The sequence below is a fragment of the Dreissena polymorpha genome, chromosome 2 (genome assembly GCF_020536995.1).
Source record: "Dreissena polymorpha isolate Duluth1 chromosome 2, UMN_Dpol_1.0, whole genome shotgun sequence".
Classification (NCBI taxonomy): domain Eukaryota; kingdom Metazoa; phylum Mollusca; class Bivalvia; order Myida; family Dreissenidae; genus Dreissena; species Dreissena polymorpha.
In genome coordinates this window covers 70,752,318-70,771,249 of record NC_068356.1, presented here as the reverse complement: position 1 = coordinate 70,771,249, position 18,932 = coordinate 70,752,318, and the positions used below count along the sequence as shown (strand labels likewise).

The 18,932-nt window shown below is 37.1% G+C and overlaps 1 protein-coding gene across 9 annotated transcripts in view; it reads left to right on the top strand.

Annotated features, from left to right (window-relative positions):
• Positions 1-18,932, top strand: part of LOC127867530 (brefeldin A-inhibited guanine nucleotide-exchange protein 1-like) — an 82,881-nt gene that overhangs the window by 40,108 nt on the left and 23,841 nt on the right. For 4 of the 9 annotated variants that reach the window (XM_052408777.1, XM_052408774.1, XM_052408781.1 and 1 more), the window contains exons 21-33: positions 483-637; positions 2,738-2,866; positions 3,321-3,479; positions 4,532-4,670; positions 6,315-6,452; positions 6,730-6,899; positions 7,168-7,319; positions 8,693-8,865; positions 9,564-9,724; positions 14,710-14,840; positions 15,503-15,632; positions 16,009-16,026; positions 17,359-17,391. In XM_052408777.1, the coding sequence (XP_052264737.1) occupies positions 483-637; positions 2,738-2,866; positions 3,321-3,479; positions 4,532-4,670; positions 6,315-6,452; positions 6,730-6,899; positions 7,168-7,319; positions 8,693-8,865; positions 9,564-9,724; positions 14,710-14,840; positions 15,503-15,632; positions 16,009-16,026; positions 17,359-17,391 (1,688 nt within the window). The remainder of the gene's footprint in view (positions 1-482; positions 638-2,737; positions 2,867-3,320; positions 3,480-4,531; positions 4,671-6,314; positions 6,453-6,729; positions 6,900-7,167; positions 7,320-8,692; positions 8,866-9,563; positions 9,725-14,709; positions 14,841-15,502; positions 15,633-16,008; positions 16,027-17,358; positions 17,392-18,932) is intronic. The other 5 variants (XM_052408780.1, XM_052408782.1, XM_052408779.1 and 2 more) reach the window with 3 other exon arrangements.

The following is an 18,932-nucleotide window of genomic DNA, read 5'->3' as shown; positions in this document are numbered from 1 at the left end:
CTACGTCAAGAATTCTGGTTGTTATGGCAACAAATAGACTAGAAATATTGCTGAAAATGGTGGAATTTCACCGGTAGGGGACATATATTGCTTGGCAATAGTCTTGTTTAAAAATTGAGGTTATTCAAGAATACTGTATATGTCTTATAGTCAAGCATTCTTGGACTCACAAAATGCACCTCAGTCACTAACATAAATGTTGTTCTGCCAGTGAATATCAGATAATCCTCAATGGCCCTCTAGTCAATACTACATGCATATATGCAGCGTTGTGGAAAAAACTGGGCTTTATGCATGTGGGTAAAAGTGTCATCCAAGATTAGCCTGTGCATTCCACACAGGCTAACCTTGGATTACACTTTCCGCATTAACTAAACCAGAAAAGTGGAAAGTGTTGTCCCTGATTAGCCTGTGCAGACTGCACAGACCAATATATAATTACACTTTTCCCACATGCATTCAGCCCAATTTGTTTACAACAGGAGATATAACGAATGACAAGCAGAGGCGCATGCTGTACAATGCTGAGATGGAACATATGGCCACGGCCGCAAAGGTGCTCATGGAGAGTGTTAGTCATGTGGAGTCCAACTTCATGTCAGCCAAGCACCAGGAGCATGTCAGACCTATGTTCAAGGTATGTCAGCCAAGCACCAGGAGCATGTCAGACCCATGTTCAAGGTATGTCAGCCAAGAGGAGCATGTCAGACCCATGTTCAAGGTATGTCAGCCAAGCACCAGGAGCATATCAGACCCATGTTCAAGGTATGTCAGCCTAGCACCAGGAGCATATCAGACCCATGTTCAAGGTATGTCAGCCTAGCACCAGGAGCATGTCAGACCCATGTTCAAGGTATGTCAGCCAAGCACCAGAAGCATGTCAGACCCATGTTTAAGGTATGTCAGCCAAGCACCAGGAGCATGTCAGACCCATGTTCAAGGTATGTCAGCCAAGCACAAGGAGCATGTCAGACCCATGTTCAAGGTATGTCAGCCAAGCACCAGGAGCATGTCAGACCCATGTTCAAGGTATGACAGCCAAGAGGAGCATGTCAGACCCATGTTCAATATATGTCAGCCAAGCACCAGGAGCATGTCAAACCCATGTTCAAGGTATGTCAGCCAAGCACCAGGAACATGTCAGACCCATGTTCAAGGTATGTCAGCCAAGCACCAGGAGCATGTCAGACCCATGTTCAAGGTATGTCAGTCAAGCACAAGGAGTATGTCAGACCCATGTTCAAGGTATGTCAGCCAAGCACCAGGAGCATTTCAGACCCATGTTCAAGGTATGTCAGCCAAGCACCAGGAGCATGGCAGACCCATGTTCAAGGCATGTCAGCCAAGCACCAGGAGCATACCAGACCTATGTTCAAGGTATGTTAGCCAAGCACCAGGAGCATGTCAGACCCATGTTCAAGGTATGTCAGCCATGCCTCATGAGCATATCAGACCTATGTTCAAGGTATATCAGCCAAGCACCAGGAGCATGTCAGACCTATGTTCAAGGTATGTCAGCCAAGCACCATTAGCATGTCAGACCCATGTTCAAGGTATGTCAGCCAAGCACCAGGAGCATTTCAGACCCATGTTCAAGGCATGTCAGCCAAGCACCAGGAGCATGTCAGGCCTATGTTCAAGGGATGTCAGCCACGCACCAGGAGCATGTCAGACCCATGTTCAAGGTATGTCAGCCAAGCCTCAGGAGCATGTCAGACCTATGTCCAAGGTATGTCAGCTAAGCACCAGGAGCATGTCAGGCACATGTTCAAGGTATGTCAGCCAAGCACCAGGAGCATGTCAGGCCTATGTTCAAGGTTACTGGTATGTCAGCCAAGCACAATAAGCATGTCAGACCCATGTTCAAGGTATGTCAGCCAAGCACCAGGAACATGTCAGATCCATGTTCAAGGTATGTCAGCCAAGCACCAGGAGCATACCATACCCATGTTCAAGGTATGTCAGCCAAGCACAAGGAGCATGTCAGACCCATGTTCAAGGTATGTCAGCCAAGCACCAGGAGCATGTCAGACCCATGTTCAAGGTATGTCAGCCAAGAGGAGCATGTCAGACCCATGTTCAAGATATGTCAGCCAAGCATCAGGAGCATGTCAGACCCATGTTCAAGGTATGTCAGCCAAGCACCAGGAGCATTCAGACCCATGTTCAAGGTATGTCAGCCAAGCACCAGGAACATGTCAGACCCATGTTCAAGGTATGTCAGCCAAGCACCATTAGCATGTCAGACCCATGTTCAAGGTATGTCAGCCAAGCACCAGGAACATGTCAGACCTATGTTCAGGGTACTGCTGACAATGTTTAGGGAATATGGAATGAAAGATTGGAACAAAAATTAAAACACTTTCATTTTTATTGTGTCATTTTTATTGTTTCTGCAATGGGATATCAAAATGGGATTCATTGGAATTACTAGCACAGATTAATATCTTATATGTGACAGTTATGGGAAAGACGTTTAATATCCAGGCAGGCTAGCTCTGTTGGTAGAGCACTAATACAAATCAGAGCATAGCAGGATTGATAGCTTGCCCAGACACAACTTTTGAGATGATCAGTCATGAAATTATTTGTATGGCCATTCTTCCCGTATCTCTGTTTCAAGAAAGGCATTTGTCAGTTACTGTCATAACTTGATAACCCAGGTGTTTACTGACCATTGAAATATTACTGCAATACTGTTGAAAAGGCACAACTTTTGCATTTTATGTGTCTACAGATGGCCTGGACTCCGTTTCTGGCAGCATTTAGTATTGGTCTGCAGGACTGTGACAACCCCCAGATAGCCTCTCTCTGTCTGGATGGCATACGATGTGCAATACGCATCTCCTGCATCTTCCACATGGAGGTAAAACTATTTCTATGATGAAATATTGAATCTCGCACTACGATGATTACATTTGCAAAATTCCATAAGATTACACTTGATTTACCCATTTATGCCTAGCGTCTAAAAAAAGGCCTTGGCAAACGAATTTCTGTAAGAAATATAGAAATAAGTATACTAGAAATCCCTAATTTTGAAAATTAATAGATCCAATTTAGAAGGATGGGAGAGTCCACTAAACATAAATGGGTTAATGATAATGGGTTATGATGATGATTGAATCAGGATGAAAGCATTGAGTCAATTTACAAGAGGAAAATATGCAATTGTGTGTATATGACAATCTGTTAGAAGGTTAATAAATATTAAGCAAATATGTCAATTTTATATCGATTATTACATGACTTTATATTTTGCTTGTAAAACGCATGCATCATATGTGATAAATTTCTCTTATTGTGCTATGCGTTGTCAGCTGGAGAGAGACGCGTATGTCCAGGCGCTGGCTCGGTTCACACTGCTGACTGCAGCCTCACCCATCACTGACATGAGGAGCAAGAACATCGAGACCATCAAGACTCTCATATCAGTTGCACACACCGATGGCAACTACCTGGGCAAGTCATGGCTTGAGGTAGGGCAATCATTTCCAGTCAACTTGCTGTTGTTTGATAAGAGGTGGACATGTTTTAGATTTTCAGAGCAGATTTGTATTGATTGTGCCAACATTGAATCTCTTCATTCACTGTTGCAACAAAATTTTATAACATGGAATGTTTGTGTGTTTTGATATTTGGCAAATATGAACGTTTTAATTAATTAAATACCAGTGCTATCCATATGTTACTATTATTAAAATGTCACTTGAGAAAAACAGACGGACTGCCATATTTGTAGTAATTTTCTAGTATGTTAATTTAGACATGCCTTAACATATAAATGTTAAATCCTAAAAAGATGCTGTAAAGATCAGTGTCTGCATGAATGACACAGAAACCCTCCAACATTTCAGATCCTATGTCCACACAGGCACACTCACCCTTATATTTCAGATTCTATGTTATCACAGGCACCTCCAATATTTCAGATCCTATATTTACACACCCTCCAACATTTTGTTGTCCAATATTCACAGACACCATTCAATATATCAGATCGTATGGTCACACACTCAGGACCTCCACTATTTCAGATCCTATGCTCACACACTCAGGTCCTCCACTATTTCAGATCCTATGTTCACATACTCATGTCCTTCACTATTTCAGATCCTATGTTCACACACTCTGGTCCTCCACTATTTCAGATCCTATGTTCACACACTCAGGTTCTCCACTATTTCAGATCCTATGTTCGCACACTCGGGTCCTTCACTATTTTGGATCCTATGTTCACACACTCGGGTCCTCCATTATTTCAGATCCTATGTTCACACACTCAGGTCCTCCACTATTTCAGATCCCTTGTTCACACACTCAGGTCCTCCACTATTTCAGATCCTATGTTCACACACTCTGGTCCTCCACTATTTCAGATCCACTGTTCACACACTCAGGTCCTCCACTATTTCAGATCCTATGTTCACACACTCCGGTCCTTTACTATTTCAGATCCTATGTTCACACACTCAGGACCTCCACTATTTCAGATCCACTGTTCACACACTCAGGTCCTCCACTATTTCAGATCCTGCGGTGCATCTCTCAGTTGGAGCTGGCCCAGCTGATAGGCACCTCCTCCAAGTCCATCAGACACGCCCCTTCCCACCGCAGGGAAAAGTCCAATGGCTCCACACCACACCCCTTTGAGTCATTTGATCATGATGGTGAGTGAAAAATTTCTGTGGTTTACTTTTTTTATGCCTCCGGTAGGGTGGCATATAGCTTTTGCTCTGTCTGTGCGTCCGTTCGAAAACTTTAACATTGGCCATAACTTTTGCAATATTGAAGATAGCAACTTGATATTTGGCATGCATGCGTATCTCATAGAGCTACTCATTTTGAGTGGTGGAAGGTCAAGGTCAATGTCATCCTTCAAGGTCAAAAGTAAAAAAAACAAATCCAAGGGAAGTAATAAGCTTTAAAGGGAGATAATTATCTGTACCTGCCAAATGATAAAAAAATTAAATAAATCAAAGCGGCGCAGTAGGGGGCATGGTGTTTCTGACAAACACATCTCTTGTTGTAATTTTAATAATTTCTTCAATGTTTAAAACTGAATTATTTCATCAGTTAAATGAATGAGTAAGTTCTAAAAAGTGCAGACATTTTGTTGAGCTTTGTTAATATTTTTTAACCAACATGACATAAAAATGCTAATAAAGTAACAATTGCAGCATGAGCTGGCATTTTGCAATGCTTTTTATATGTCCGTATTATGGAAACATCTGATGCAAGAATTATGTCCACTAATTATTAAAGATAAAATTTGATCATCATAAAACTTACCTTGTCCACTGTCTTGCTTCAATAGTTTACATATAATCACGTGGATACTTGTTGGAAATGATTATGTGCATATAATCTCCTTCCAGTGTGAAAACCAGACAAATTGATGAAGAACTTAATAAGAATGGCCCTGAATTATTAAAAAAATCCAATTAGAGAGTTTGCCCTCTATTATAGGGTTTGCCCTCTATTATAGGGTTTGCCCTCTATTATAGGGTTTTACGTCAATAACTTTAGTTCCCATGAACTAATCTTGATTAAACTTTGGATGTTGTTTACTTTAATGAAGACCTAGCATTTGATTGTATTTAGGGCTAGTAGGGTCAAGTTTGAGGTCACTGTTACTAAAAATAGATAACAGTTTCAGCTCAACAACCTAATATTGTTTTGAGGTATTGCATTTAAATTGTGTGTGGAGACCTAGCTTATAATTGCACACGAGGATTGTTACCTCAAAGTGAATGTCTCTGTTACAAAAAAGAGAATTATGGTGTAACTTAATATAACTTATGTTAGGAAGGAGGTTTTACACAGAAATTGTGGGTATAGGTAGCTTACCTGCGGACTTAGCTTTGGATTGCATTTTGGGCCAGCTTGGGATTGCATTTGAGGCCAGTCAGATGAAGGTCAAGGTCACTGTTACTAAACATTGATGAAAAAATTTTACTGAATAAGTTTGGTTACACTAACACTATTGTGTAGGTTAGTGTCATGTTTTTTGTGTGTAGTATCTAACCTACAAACTTAACTGGAGAAATGTGTTGTTTCCATTATTTTATTTGCCATTATTGTGAGATGAATTAATACATTGTTGGCAGATAATTGATACCCAGAGCTTTAAACTGGTTTAACAACCCTTAGGTAAAATCTATACAGCCTCTAATAAATTTGGCTTTAATTATTTTCTACTTTCGAAAATCATCTGCCTTCTTGAAAACTAAACAAAACCCCTGCAGACGTTTAAATTTTTTGAAACTTTAGATATCTTGTACAATGCTATCTACTTTCATGATTGTTTTCAGCGATTGCTCGTGGTGGCTTTGGTTCCCGGACCCTGGATAAGTTCCAGGAGACCATGGGGGAAACCAGCTCCCAGTCTGTGGTTGTGGCAGTGGACAGAATCTTCACAGGATCTGTCAAACTAGACGGAGACGCCATTGGTATGACAGTTAGCTGAATCCTCTACAAAAGAACAATGTGGTACAAATAGGGCAATTCTTCCTTAACCTCTGTTTCAAGGAGGGCAGTTGACAGTTACTTGCATGAATATGTACTTTTCAAAACTTGCTGAGTCATTAAATGTTAACTGTTAAATGAGCACCATGACATGACTGGAATACTGCTTAAAAGTGAACGAAAAAACAGTTCTAATTAATAAACAAACAAAATTTTCTTTCAATATGGTTTATAGATCAACATGGCTTACACGTCTTTCAGTTGAGTTTGTGAAGGCGCTGTGTGCAGTGTCAGTGGAGGAGTTGTCCAACCACAGTCGCCCCCGTATGTTCAGTCTGACCAAGATCGTGGAGATCTCGTACTACAACATGGGCAGGATCAGGCTGCAGTGGTCACGTATATGGCAGTACCTGGGAGACCACTTCAATAAGGTAAACATGGACCAGATGATTTAGTATTCTGTCGTGGTAGAAGTTTGGGTGCAGTAAGCATCATAGATGATCTTTGCCCTAGTAAAATGGGACTTTATGCCTGTGGGAATAGTGTCGTTGCAGATAAGCCTGTGCAGTCCCCACAGTCTAATTAGGAACGATGCTCTCTGCCTTTACTGGATTTTTGCTGAGGAGAGACTGCTTGTTAATGAAAAATGGAAAAAACAATCCTTAAAAATAGCAAATATATAAATTAATCTGTTCATAGGTTGGCTGTAACCCTATTGAAGACATGGCTTTCTTCGCTATTGACTCGCTGCGTCAGTTATCCATGAAGTTTATTGAGAAAGGAGAGTTTGCCAACTTCAGGTTCCAGAAGGATTTCCTCAGGCCTTTTGAGCACATCATGAAGCGAAATAGGTACATTTACTTTCAAATCATTATTCTATGTGTGAATATTTTTGTGTACCCTCTAAAATGTCCAATTGAATGAGTGACAATTTACCTTGCACCTTAGCTTTGAATCACAAACAGGCTCAAGTCAATATTGTGTTTTAACTTTGATTATTTTCTCATTGTTTTTTATGAGTTTTACCATCATGTTTAATTTGGTGTTCTTAAAAGCTTCAATGAGTTTTGAGTCTTACTCAACGGTGTCAACCCTGAGTTTGAAGACAAATATGTGCATTTACTCAAAGCTAAGATTTGAGATTGTTCATGACATGACCAGCATTCTCAATACTTAGCCGAGTGTATACTCAAATCTCATATAAGATGAGTTGAGCACACAATAGTATTCTTGATACTGGTCCCATGTTCTTAGCATTAATAACACTGCTTTACATATCAGTAAACAATTTTCAAAATTACAGGGCTCTTTTTAAATACTATATAAATGTAAAGCATGTATATCAGGTCTCCCACAATTCGTGACATGGTGGTGTGCTGCTATAAATGTGAACCACGTATGTCAGGTCTCCCACAATTCGTGACATGGTGGTGCGCTACTATAAATGTGAAGCCTGTATATCAGGTCTCCCACTATAGTGACATGGTGGTGAGCTGCTTTAAATGTGAAGCATGTATATCAGGTCTCCCACTATAGTGACATGGTGGTGCGCTGCTTTAAATGTGAAGCATGTATATCAGGTCTCCCACTATAGTGACATGGTGGTGTGCTTCTATAAATGTGAAGCATGTATATCAGGTCTCCCACAATTCATGACATGGTGGTGTGGTTCTATAAATGTGAAGCATGTATATCAGCTCTCCCACAATTCGTGACATGGTGGTGTGCTTCTATAAATGTGAAGCATGTATATCAGGTCTCCCACAATTCGTGACATGGTGGTGTGCTACTATAAATGTGAAGCATGTATATCAGATCTCCCACTATTTGTGACATGGTGGTGTGCTTCTATAAATGTGAAGCATGTATATCAGGTCTCCCACTATAGTGACATGGTGGTGCGTTGCTATAAATGTGAAGCATGTATATCAGGTCTCCCACTATAGTGACATGGTGGTGCGCTGCTTTTAATGTAAAGCATGTATATCAGGTCTCCCACTATTGTGACATGGTGTTGCGTAACTATAAATGTGAACCACGTATATCAGGTCTCCCACTATAGTGACATGGTGGTGCGCTGCTTTTAATGTAAAGCATGTATATCAGGTCTCCCACAATTCGTGACATGATGGTGTGCTGCTATTATTGTGAAGCATATATATCAGGTCTCCCACAATTCGTGACATGGTGGTGTGCTTCTATTATTGTGAAGCATATATATCAGGTCTCCCACAATTCGTGACATGGTGGTGCGCTGCGTGGCTCAGATGGTCAACTCTCAGGCAGCAAATATCAAGTCAGGCTGGAAGAACATCTTCAGTGTGTTCCACTTGGCTGCCTCTGATCAGGACGAGGGCATTGTGGAGCTTGCCTTCCAAACCACCGGGAAAATTATATGTAAGACTTAATCTGATTATTTTAGGCTGAAGAATAGAATGAACTTGAACACAAAAAGCTTATGTGGTCATTGTGCATTTTCTTAGATGTATTTTTAAATGAAAAGCATCAAAAGCTTGTTTACCAGTTTAGACAAAAGTGGTGTAGTTTACGTATTTAATCAAGTCATTTATATAAGGATGTTTATTATACTCCCCCAAAATTTATTTTGGGGTGAGCATATAGTCGCCGCTTCGTCTGTCCGTCCGTGTGTCCGTCTGTGCACAATTTTTGTCAGGGCTATTTCTCAGCAACTAATGACCGGAATTCCATGAAACTTTATGGGAAGCTTCACTACCAAGAGGAGATGTGCATATTATCAGCGGATTCTGGTCGGACGATTTTTCACAGAGTTATGGCCCTTTGAAATTTTCTATTAAAAAATTCTTGTCCCCCCAACTACTGTGCCCTCAAGACGTTTCCTTTTATCTGAATATATAGTGCAATATTTTGACAAAAAAAAACTTTGGGGAGCATCACCCGTCTCCGACGGTTTCTTGTTTTGACTATTTTCTGTAGTTGCAATTTCAATTTCAAAAGAATTAACAATTAACGTGTATTAATTATCTTAGCACTTGTGGTAAACCTATAATGTCCAGACAACCTTTCATATATGTTTTATACATCAGTCTGTGCACATTGCTTCTCTCTGTCTGCAGCGTCTGTGTTTGAGAAGCACTTCCTGGCTGTGATGGACTCGTTCCAAGACGCTGTAAAGTGCCTCTCTGAATTTGCCTGCAACGCTGCCTTCCCGGACACCAGCATGGAGGCCATACGACTCATACGCAACTGCGCGAAATACGTGGCAGAGAAACCACAGGTATGGGCTTGTATGAGAAATGAGCCTCGTTCTTTGTAAACACGTTTTAATGCATGTGCGTAATGTGTCGTCCTAGAGTAGCCTTTTTAGTCTGCACAGGCTTATCAGGGACAAAATTTTCCGTGTATTCTGGATTTTCGCAAAACAGTGACTGCCTTTAAATAAAAATACCATACAAAGGCAAGGTGTCGTCTTTGATGAGCCTGTGAAGACTTCACAGGCTAATATGCGATGCCCACTTTGCGCACATGCATCAAGCCCTATTTTCCCAAAAGTGAGGCTCGAATGCAAGTGGTCAAAATTAGCAAGAGCCTGTAAGCCCTGCACAAATAAATGTGCTTTTGGGTTGCTGACATGTATCTAGGTAGGCTGGTCACAAATAAATGTGCTATTGGGTTGCTGACATGTATCTAGGTAGGCTGGTCACATTGTCTTACACTTGAGCTGGTCTCAAAGAATTTTTGCTTGCTTTTCCAAATTGCCAATTTTGACTACTGATATACCACATAGCCGTCATGGTTATTGTGTTCTGTGTAAACCAGTCTTAGTGTATGTAGCCATAGTAGTTCTATGATCTCTTATAAACAAGAAACAGCAGTTAGAAAGTATTTAAAGAGGTTTCAACTTAGTTAAAAATATTGGTTATTAAATTAAGGTATGGTGGATGGGCAGCTTCATACAGGTGGTTTTCAGGCAATTACTTTAGTTTGCATTGATCATTGATTAAACTTTGGATATAGGATGCTTGTATTAAGACCTTGCTTGGAATTGGATATGGGGAATTTAAGGCCAATGTCACTGTTGCTAAAAAAAGGAAAAAATGTTCCACTCAATAACATGAGTGTGGATGGAGACGATACACTAGCATTGTGTGCATATGCAGTTTACATATAGACCTTGTGATTGCATTTTTGCCCCTTTGGTTAAGGTCATTGTTACTAAAAATAGAAAACAGTGACCAGGTTATTTCTGGCTAATAACTTAATTTTGAATTTGCCTGCCTTGATAAATTTTATGATATAGGAAGCTTGCATGGAGACCAAGATTTGAATGGTAAATGGGTTAGTCCTGCTAGTAACTCGCAGCCTGTTCAGGTTTTGTGCTGTTTGCTGCTCATCAGTAACTAAGGGTTGGAAATAAAGCCTTTAAAACTTGAATTAAGAAAGAAATGTCTTGTATTAGATTAAACTTTCTAAGGGACTAAAAATGCGTCAAAAAACGTATCTAAGTGGGAAAGGGTTAAGGTCAAGGTCACTGGTTTAAAACGTAAAAAAAGGTTGCTGGCTTGGATGAATGTATTGCATTTTAATTTTGTATGTAGAATGCTTATTATTAGCCATAACGCCATATTTCATTGCATTCTAGTTGTGTTTAAAAGTAAAGGTCACTGCTACTAAAAAAAGTTACTAACTTGAAAATGGTTGGAGTTTTGGTGGTGAAATTGTTTGTGTAGGCAATTTCCATGCATACCTAGCTTCCATCTGTGATCAATTGAGTCAAGAGGAAGGTCACTGATTTAGAATTTGTTAAAAAATACAGTGTCTAAAAGTACAAAAAAAACTTTCTTCTCAATAGCTTGAGTTTTTATGGTGATATTGTTGTGAAATTGTGTGCATCAGTTTCTTACATGCAAGTTATATGAAAAAACATTGAAAAGCTGGTTTCGTGTGTTGTTATGACTTTAAAACCATGATGCCCCAAACGTATGATTGCAGAGGTTTAAAGTTCTTGAGATTGAGGCTGCAACAGACGATGCCATGTATGCAAGGGTAAAGCTAGTTCTGTCATAAATTCTCAGGCAAGAGTGCTGATGTGTCTGGAGTCTAATATTCTGTAGCATTACTAACATTCTGCTGTGCTAGGAACTATTCTTTGTGGCTATTAAATGTTTGCCTCTCCAATTTAACTTAATGTGTCTATTGTTGGCAATTTAGATTGGTGGTTATTAGGGTCTTTTACATCTTAGTCAGCATTAATAAAAATGATAGGGAAGTTAAACTCCTTTGATTTGTGGTTTTAGTATTAATTTGATAGTTTGAGAATACATTTAAATTGTAATACAAAAATATAATATTAGAAGAAGTAATTAACACGTGCCATACCTTATATTTTAATTATATATTTTATATGCTTTTCTCTCTTAATCATTACATCTTTTTGCATGTTTTATTAGCCTTATACTGTTCATAAACTCACGTGTATTTGTCATTAAGCATTAAAAGTTCTAATATCACAACTGGTTGAAACAGATGACAGTACAACATATCTGTATTTTATCTGTAATATATCAAAGTCTTGTTTTAACTTAATGAGTGTTTTATATCATCATCGGAAGCTTTTTAGATGGTAATTTAATGTGCCGGGGCATATCGGTATTATAAATTTTACCTTGTGAACACTATAGAGGCCACATTGTTAGCCACTCTTCATACATATTGGTCAGAACAATTCACATTTAAAATTTTTGTCTGTATGCTATCTCTGCTGAGTTTTATACTCTGTTACTTGTTTAAAAATCTAGGTCAGTATGTCAACTTCAGATGCCATTATAACACTTTTGAAGTCAGATTTTTTGCCCAATCATCATTAAACTGTCAAATAAGGTTATTTTGTACCTATGATATCCATGTCATGTTCGAAAAAGATTCCAGTCCTTTTAAAAGATTATGTCTATGGGATGTGTGACGTTATTCAAACATTGTTAAACTGCAATAAATCACAATTTTCCCTCATGATCATTAAAATGCTCAGAACTTTTGATTATATATTTTCATAAGTTAATAAGGAGAGTGTCAGCTGATAAAATAGGTGTCTGCCACCATGAGGTGATGCAGTTTTCCTAGTATGAGATGATAGTATGTGTACCAGACTCTTTTTTCATGATTTTAAAATTATCTTCATTGGGTACAGTGGCTGCTTACTGTATGGAAAGTGATAAGCGATGGCTTATAACCCAGCGAATTGGGACTTAATGTTTAGTTGGCTAAAGATGTACTTGCATGACAATCTCAGACTTTAAACCTGGCACTTAGCTTTAAAGGTTTGTGATCTCTTGGGCACATATGTATAATATAATAGTTTGAGTTGTTATTCTTGCCTTTGTAAGTAGTAAAGATTTTTTTCTGCACCATACAATTCTCTCATGACTGAACACATGATATATTTGTTTAAAGTTAACATCGAGCTGGTGTAATTGACATTTAATTGATTTTTGTTAGCTAGACTAGTCAATTAATAGATTGAGCCATTCTTCTCACTGTTCAATGACATAATAATGTGGTTACTGACTGCAACAAGTACATATCTGTTTAAGTACTACTAAGATCGTGTTGATTCAGTTGATGTCCTAGGGATCATCGCGTGACAAAGAGGTCACTGAAAAAATTGATTTTATTTTCTCTTTCAGGTTTGTGAGCATGCAAAGAAATATCCCTGTAAATAAAATAGAAAGACTTTGATGAACTCTTACACACATGAACGAAATTTGTTATGAGAAACTGAAAAGCAATTTTTGAGATAAATGAACACACAAGTTAAGTGTGTTAAGTCTGCACTCGTTTTTTTCTGTAAATTGAGCCAAGAATATTTGGATCTATTGCTACACGTATGTTACCATTTAATTGTTGAGTACTTATGGGAAAAATGTATGACAAGAGCTTATTATGTAAACTTCTCGTGCCACATTCGGTTTGCTCATACTAGCCGAGATGGAGTATATATGTGCACTTGGAGACTTTTCTAACGCAACACTTTTCAAACTTAATTATCTCTCTCATGAGTTAAGATTTTGATTAAAATTTTTATTTCAATGTCATCATTTTATGTGGGTTCTTACACCAGGAAACATTATGGCAAATTGCAGGCTACCTACCCCACGTGATTAAGCTGTTGATCGTCACGGATGAATGATTTTATTGTTAGCTGGCATCGAATGTAGTCAAATGATCACATCTACAATTTTGAATGAACATTTTTACTTATAAGAGAGAAATGTCAGTTTGAAAAGTGTTGCATTAGAAAAGTGTCCAAGACAATTTGCTTAAATGCGTAGTTGCGCTCTAAAATATTTATATGCGCCATACATTTTTAGAAACTAAGTTTTATGTAATCCTAATGTAAGAACCCAACATATATGATTACATTGAAATAAATTTATAATAATATTTGGTTTCACCATTTTCACGTGCAAACAGATGAAACCATACACACCCCACGCTCATCAAGGATATATGATTTTATCGTGTGCTTGATCAGAATTTAGTCATATGATCACACGGAAAAATTGTAATCAAAATCTTACCTAATAATTGAGATATTCAAGTTTGAAAAGTGTTTTGTTAAAAAAAATTATATATAATATATAATATACCTTGTATATATATTATTTACTCTTTCTGACTGTGAAAGGAGACAAGTATTTTTCCTGCTTTTCTGTGATCTTTTATAACTGAACAGGGCTTGTGAGTTTAATATTTCTATATTCATGACTGAAATAATGTTCTTGTCAATCTTACTGATTTTAGCCTTGTTTTGATACATCATGAAATTGCTTTAAGACATTGGGTTTGAATGGTTATTAAGCTTGATAATGATACGTTATGAGTTCATCACACATATCTTCATAGCATTAACATGATGTGTGTATTATGAGTTCATCACACATATCTTCATAGCATTAACGTGATGTGTGTATTATTGTGAGCGGCCTCCTAATGTCTGCTTAATATTGCTTAAAGATGTGTTTTGATTTGTTTCTAAAAGCTTAATGAATATAACAATTACGGATTTTTTAAGTAAACATAAGGCCTCCCTCTAAATCACGCAAACATGTTTTATAATTTCAATTGATTATTAAGTGTGAAACTATTGTTTCTGATAAAGCAGATAAAAGTCTTACAACAGTTTACTCTCAACCCAAAAGTTAGCTGTCAAACCCCTGCACTGTGCATATTGACGTTATATTGGGTGATGCCATCTTCCTTCAGATGTTCCGGGAGCACAGCGGGGACGACCTGAACGTGCCGGAGTCCGATCGGGTCTGGGTGAAGGGATGGTTCCCTGTACTGTTTGAGCTCTCCTGCATCATCAACCGGTGTAAACTGGATGTCAGAACTAGGTAAGGCCATCAACCGGTGTAAACTGGATGTCAGAACTAGGTAAGGCCATCAACCGGTGTAAACTGGATGTCAGAACTAGGTAAGGCACAACAGAGCAGCCAATATACAGGAGCCAGCGACTTCTTGGCAATTTGAACTAACAGCAAAATATTTTTTTTGTTTCAAGTAAAAAACATTGTATTCATGATTTCATAATGCACAAGATCTATACTAATTTTTAGCTCGGCTGTTTTTCGGAGAAAACCCGAGGTATTGTCATAGCCAGCTCGTTGTCCGCCGTCTGCCGTAGGCGTCGTGCTAAAACCTTAACATTGGCTCTAAAATCAAAGTACTTTTACCTACAACTTTGAAACTTCATATATAGATGCACCTTGATGAGTTCTACATGCCACACCCAGTTTCGGGTCACTAGGTCAAAGGTCAAGGTCTCTGTGACCTCTAAAAAAATAAAATCTGACAAGCTTTTGCAGCCGAGCATTGGCACCCGTTATGCGGTGCTCTTGTTGTGTTTGTCCTTCCATCTGTTCATAAGAAATGTTACTGCTGCATCATTGCACATGGGTACTTGCTGGTGTCCATGATGTCAACAAGTATTTCTTTGTGTATTTATAACAAGTAATTTAGCTAGACTCATGGTCCATTTTGCCTGTGAATGTTTCAGGGGTCTAACAGTGATGTTTGAGATCATGAAGACCTATGGAGAGTCATTTGAGGCTCACTGGTGGAGAGACCTCTTCAGAATTGTGTTCCGTATCTTTGACAACATGAAACTGCCAGAGTCACAAAATGAGGTGAGACTACAGTAGATTTGCTTTAACAATTGTTTGTGGGCGTTCATTGCGGACAAAAAAGTTCCAATTTTTAGTTCTCAATCACATGTCTTTAGCTAAGAATGCAATCCATAAGAGTAGGTGCATAGAGACATTTCTCTGTGTGTGTGTGTATGGAATATGAACCCATTCAAGAAAGTATCATTGAAGGATTTGAACAAATTTTGTAAATATAAGTATCTTTCAGTTATATGTATTTGAAAAAAGTGCTTGTGATTGGGTCAATAGTTAAACTACTTTCAGAAGTAAAAAACACTGCTTTTTGTAGTTCCATTAATACACGATTCTTCGCCTTCAAATGGCCTCTAGTTAACATAATGTTTTCATATTTTTATAGGATGAATATTATGTACAGGTAATTTTGTAAGTCCTTGTAAAAGAGCAGGGCAAATGGAAGCTTGTCTTGTGAAGTATCATATTTCCATGTTTTGTGTATTATTCAAACTCCCGGAAATGTATAAATTGATAAAAATTATATACTTCATAAAGTTAAATTACCCAATAAATATGAATATGCCTCAAGATTTTGCAAACAATGTGATGATAAGATATTTACATACAAGGCAAGTTTCATTTTTCATATTTTTTGTTTCTTGTTTCTCTCAAATATGCTTTTGCTTGAATGTTAAGATTAATTCTGAAAGTGTTATTGCTAACAAAAACCACTATACTTTGCTAAATTTTGTGTGTGTGTGTTTTTATGATTGTTAAATACTTTTCCATGTACTTTCCTTGGTGATTGACTAATTGTAACAGTTTATATGGTAATAAATTTCTTTCTTAACTTATAAACCATGCACTGTTAGTGTTTACATCTGCACTAGATTCACAAACTGTATAGAATAAGTTAGACAACACCCAGTAAGTCTATTGTGACTAACCAAAGTAGATCTCAAAAACGGTGTTGTATAATGAGTTGTTATTTAGTTGATGCTTTGTATAATTTAAAATATGAGATCTGTCAAAGAAAATTTCATTTAGGTTTTTGTTTTTAATGCATGATAAAATATTGTACAATATCATGTTTACATGTGAAACTTGTGCATTGTGCTTTTGAATGGAATTCTTAAGTAGTTATATTATAATGTTTTGATTGGTTGTAAGACTAGACAGACTTTTATATGTATATTATTTCCTAAAATAAGTCCATCATGCCAGGTCAAACAATTAAGAATTCAGTCTCAAATTGATGTCTCCTCTGAATATGTTAACCAATCACAATTCTAGTAACATTTCAGCTGTGGTATAGTCTAAAAATATTGTTCAATCAAAACTCTTGTAAAATACAGTAATTCCTTAAATGATGCAAAACAAAAACTGAGATATGTTTTAATGGTTTCTTACTTCTATCATTTCAAATGCATAACCACTTCTAGCTATGCATGAAACCATTGTGTTTAACTGCTACACATCCCTATTTACCCCTAAAAGCAAATGTAACGGTCTACTAATGTTTCACATTTATCTGCTTGAGATGTCAACATATTTACATAATTCAACAGTTATTTGCTTCCAAAAATTTAGGGACATTAACTATTGAGGAAAAGCCTTGTGTCAGAAAAATTAGATTCATGCCAAATAATTAACGTTGGTTAAAAAAAAAAGAAGGTGGAAGAAAGTCTTTTTGAGAAAGTTAAATTGTAAAGCTGACAGTTCTATATATAATTGGTTATGTTCTGACCCCCAGCCCGAGGGTAAGCCGTCTGCAAGGGCACAGTGGGTAAGTGGCCATCTCTAGAACACTAACCAGTCTATCTGGGAGTGTACAGCTCTGCAGTGTGGCACTACATGTACAATATTGTTTTTAGCACCGTATTTGGAGTTAAAAAATATATACTGGAATAAATGTATTTTGCTACTGCTAGAAATGTATTCTGCAGCATTGGACTCAATTATGGAATAATAACAACACATTTTGTGTATGGGCATTAAGTATGAGTATCTATAGTTATTTTCCCCTACCGGTTTCACCTGACTTATGGTTTGCGCTTTGTGAGTCTGTCTGTCTGTCTGTCACACTTTTCTGGATCCTGCCATAACTTTAAAAGTTCTTAATATTTGTTCATGAAACTTGCAACATGGATAGATGGCAATATGGACATTATGCACGTTATTTCATTTTGTTCCTACGTCAAAAATATGGCAACCCAAAAAAATAAATCTGAAAATGATGGAATTTCTGACAATGGTGGAGCCGGTAGGGGACCATATTGCTTGACAATAACCTTGTTTTATATTAATTCATTACAGCTGTATATTAATTATGATGTAAATGAAATGAAGACTTCATATTTCTGTTAAATGAAACATTTTTTAACACATTCAATCTCAATTCTAGTAATATAATTTATTTAAATTAATTAGAACAAGCATATCTCAATATTACTCTTTATAGAATGTGCTAGTGTTGGGTGATTTATTCTTATTGATTGGAGATTTTTTACTCAATTCTTCTTTGATTTGTGTTGATGTGACATTGAAGGGGCTTTTCTGTTTCTAGATATGATTCTGCTGTCGTTCTTTAACTACCTCCCAGTTCTCATTATTTTGTATTATTTTGTTTATTATTCCATTTTTCTTTTAGAGCTGTCATTTGTCTGAAAGTTTGTTCACATTTTGAATTTTGATTTACCTCGTTACATTACAAGATAGGATCATTTTGTGACCTTTATGTTGAGGGTGGGAATGTCAAACGGTAATTGAACTTACTATAATATTTTTATTTCCACATAGTATAGTAGTATTTTTTTAACTTAAATATTTGTATTTCCGTAAAGTATAGTAGTGTTGTTGTTGTTTTTTAATATTAATATTTCCATAAAGTATAGTCATTTTTTTTAACTAAAATATTTGTATTTTAATACTGTATAGTATTTTTTTTAAGTACTGTAGTGTTGTTGTTTTTTAATAAAATATATGTATTTTCATAAAGTGTAGTCGTGTTTTTTTTAACTAAAACTTTTGTAAACTAGTATTTTGTTGAAACGCACTGTTTTTAGTGTGAATTTTATTGTTTAAATAGATTTGAAGCCACCAAAACAATTCATGCATGATGCTTTGCACCTTGGGAGTTTTTATATTTTCTTATTTCAAAATAGTTAATTATGTTTTAGAACTGCCTAGTTGCCTTTGTGGTGTTGTTAAATAAATATAGTTTGCTTCACCTTCAAACTATAATACTGAGCTACCAATATCTATTTGCTATGTTAAAACTTCAGAAATGTAATTAAATAAGATATACAATAGTTTCAAATAATTTGC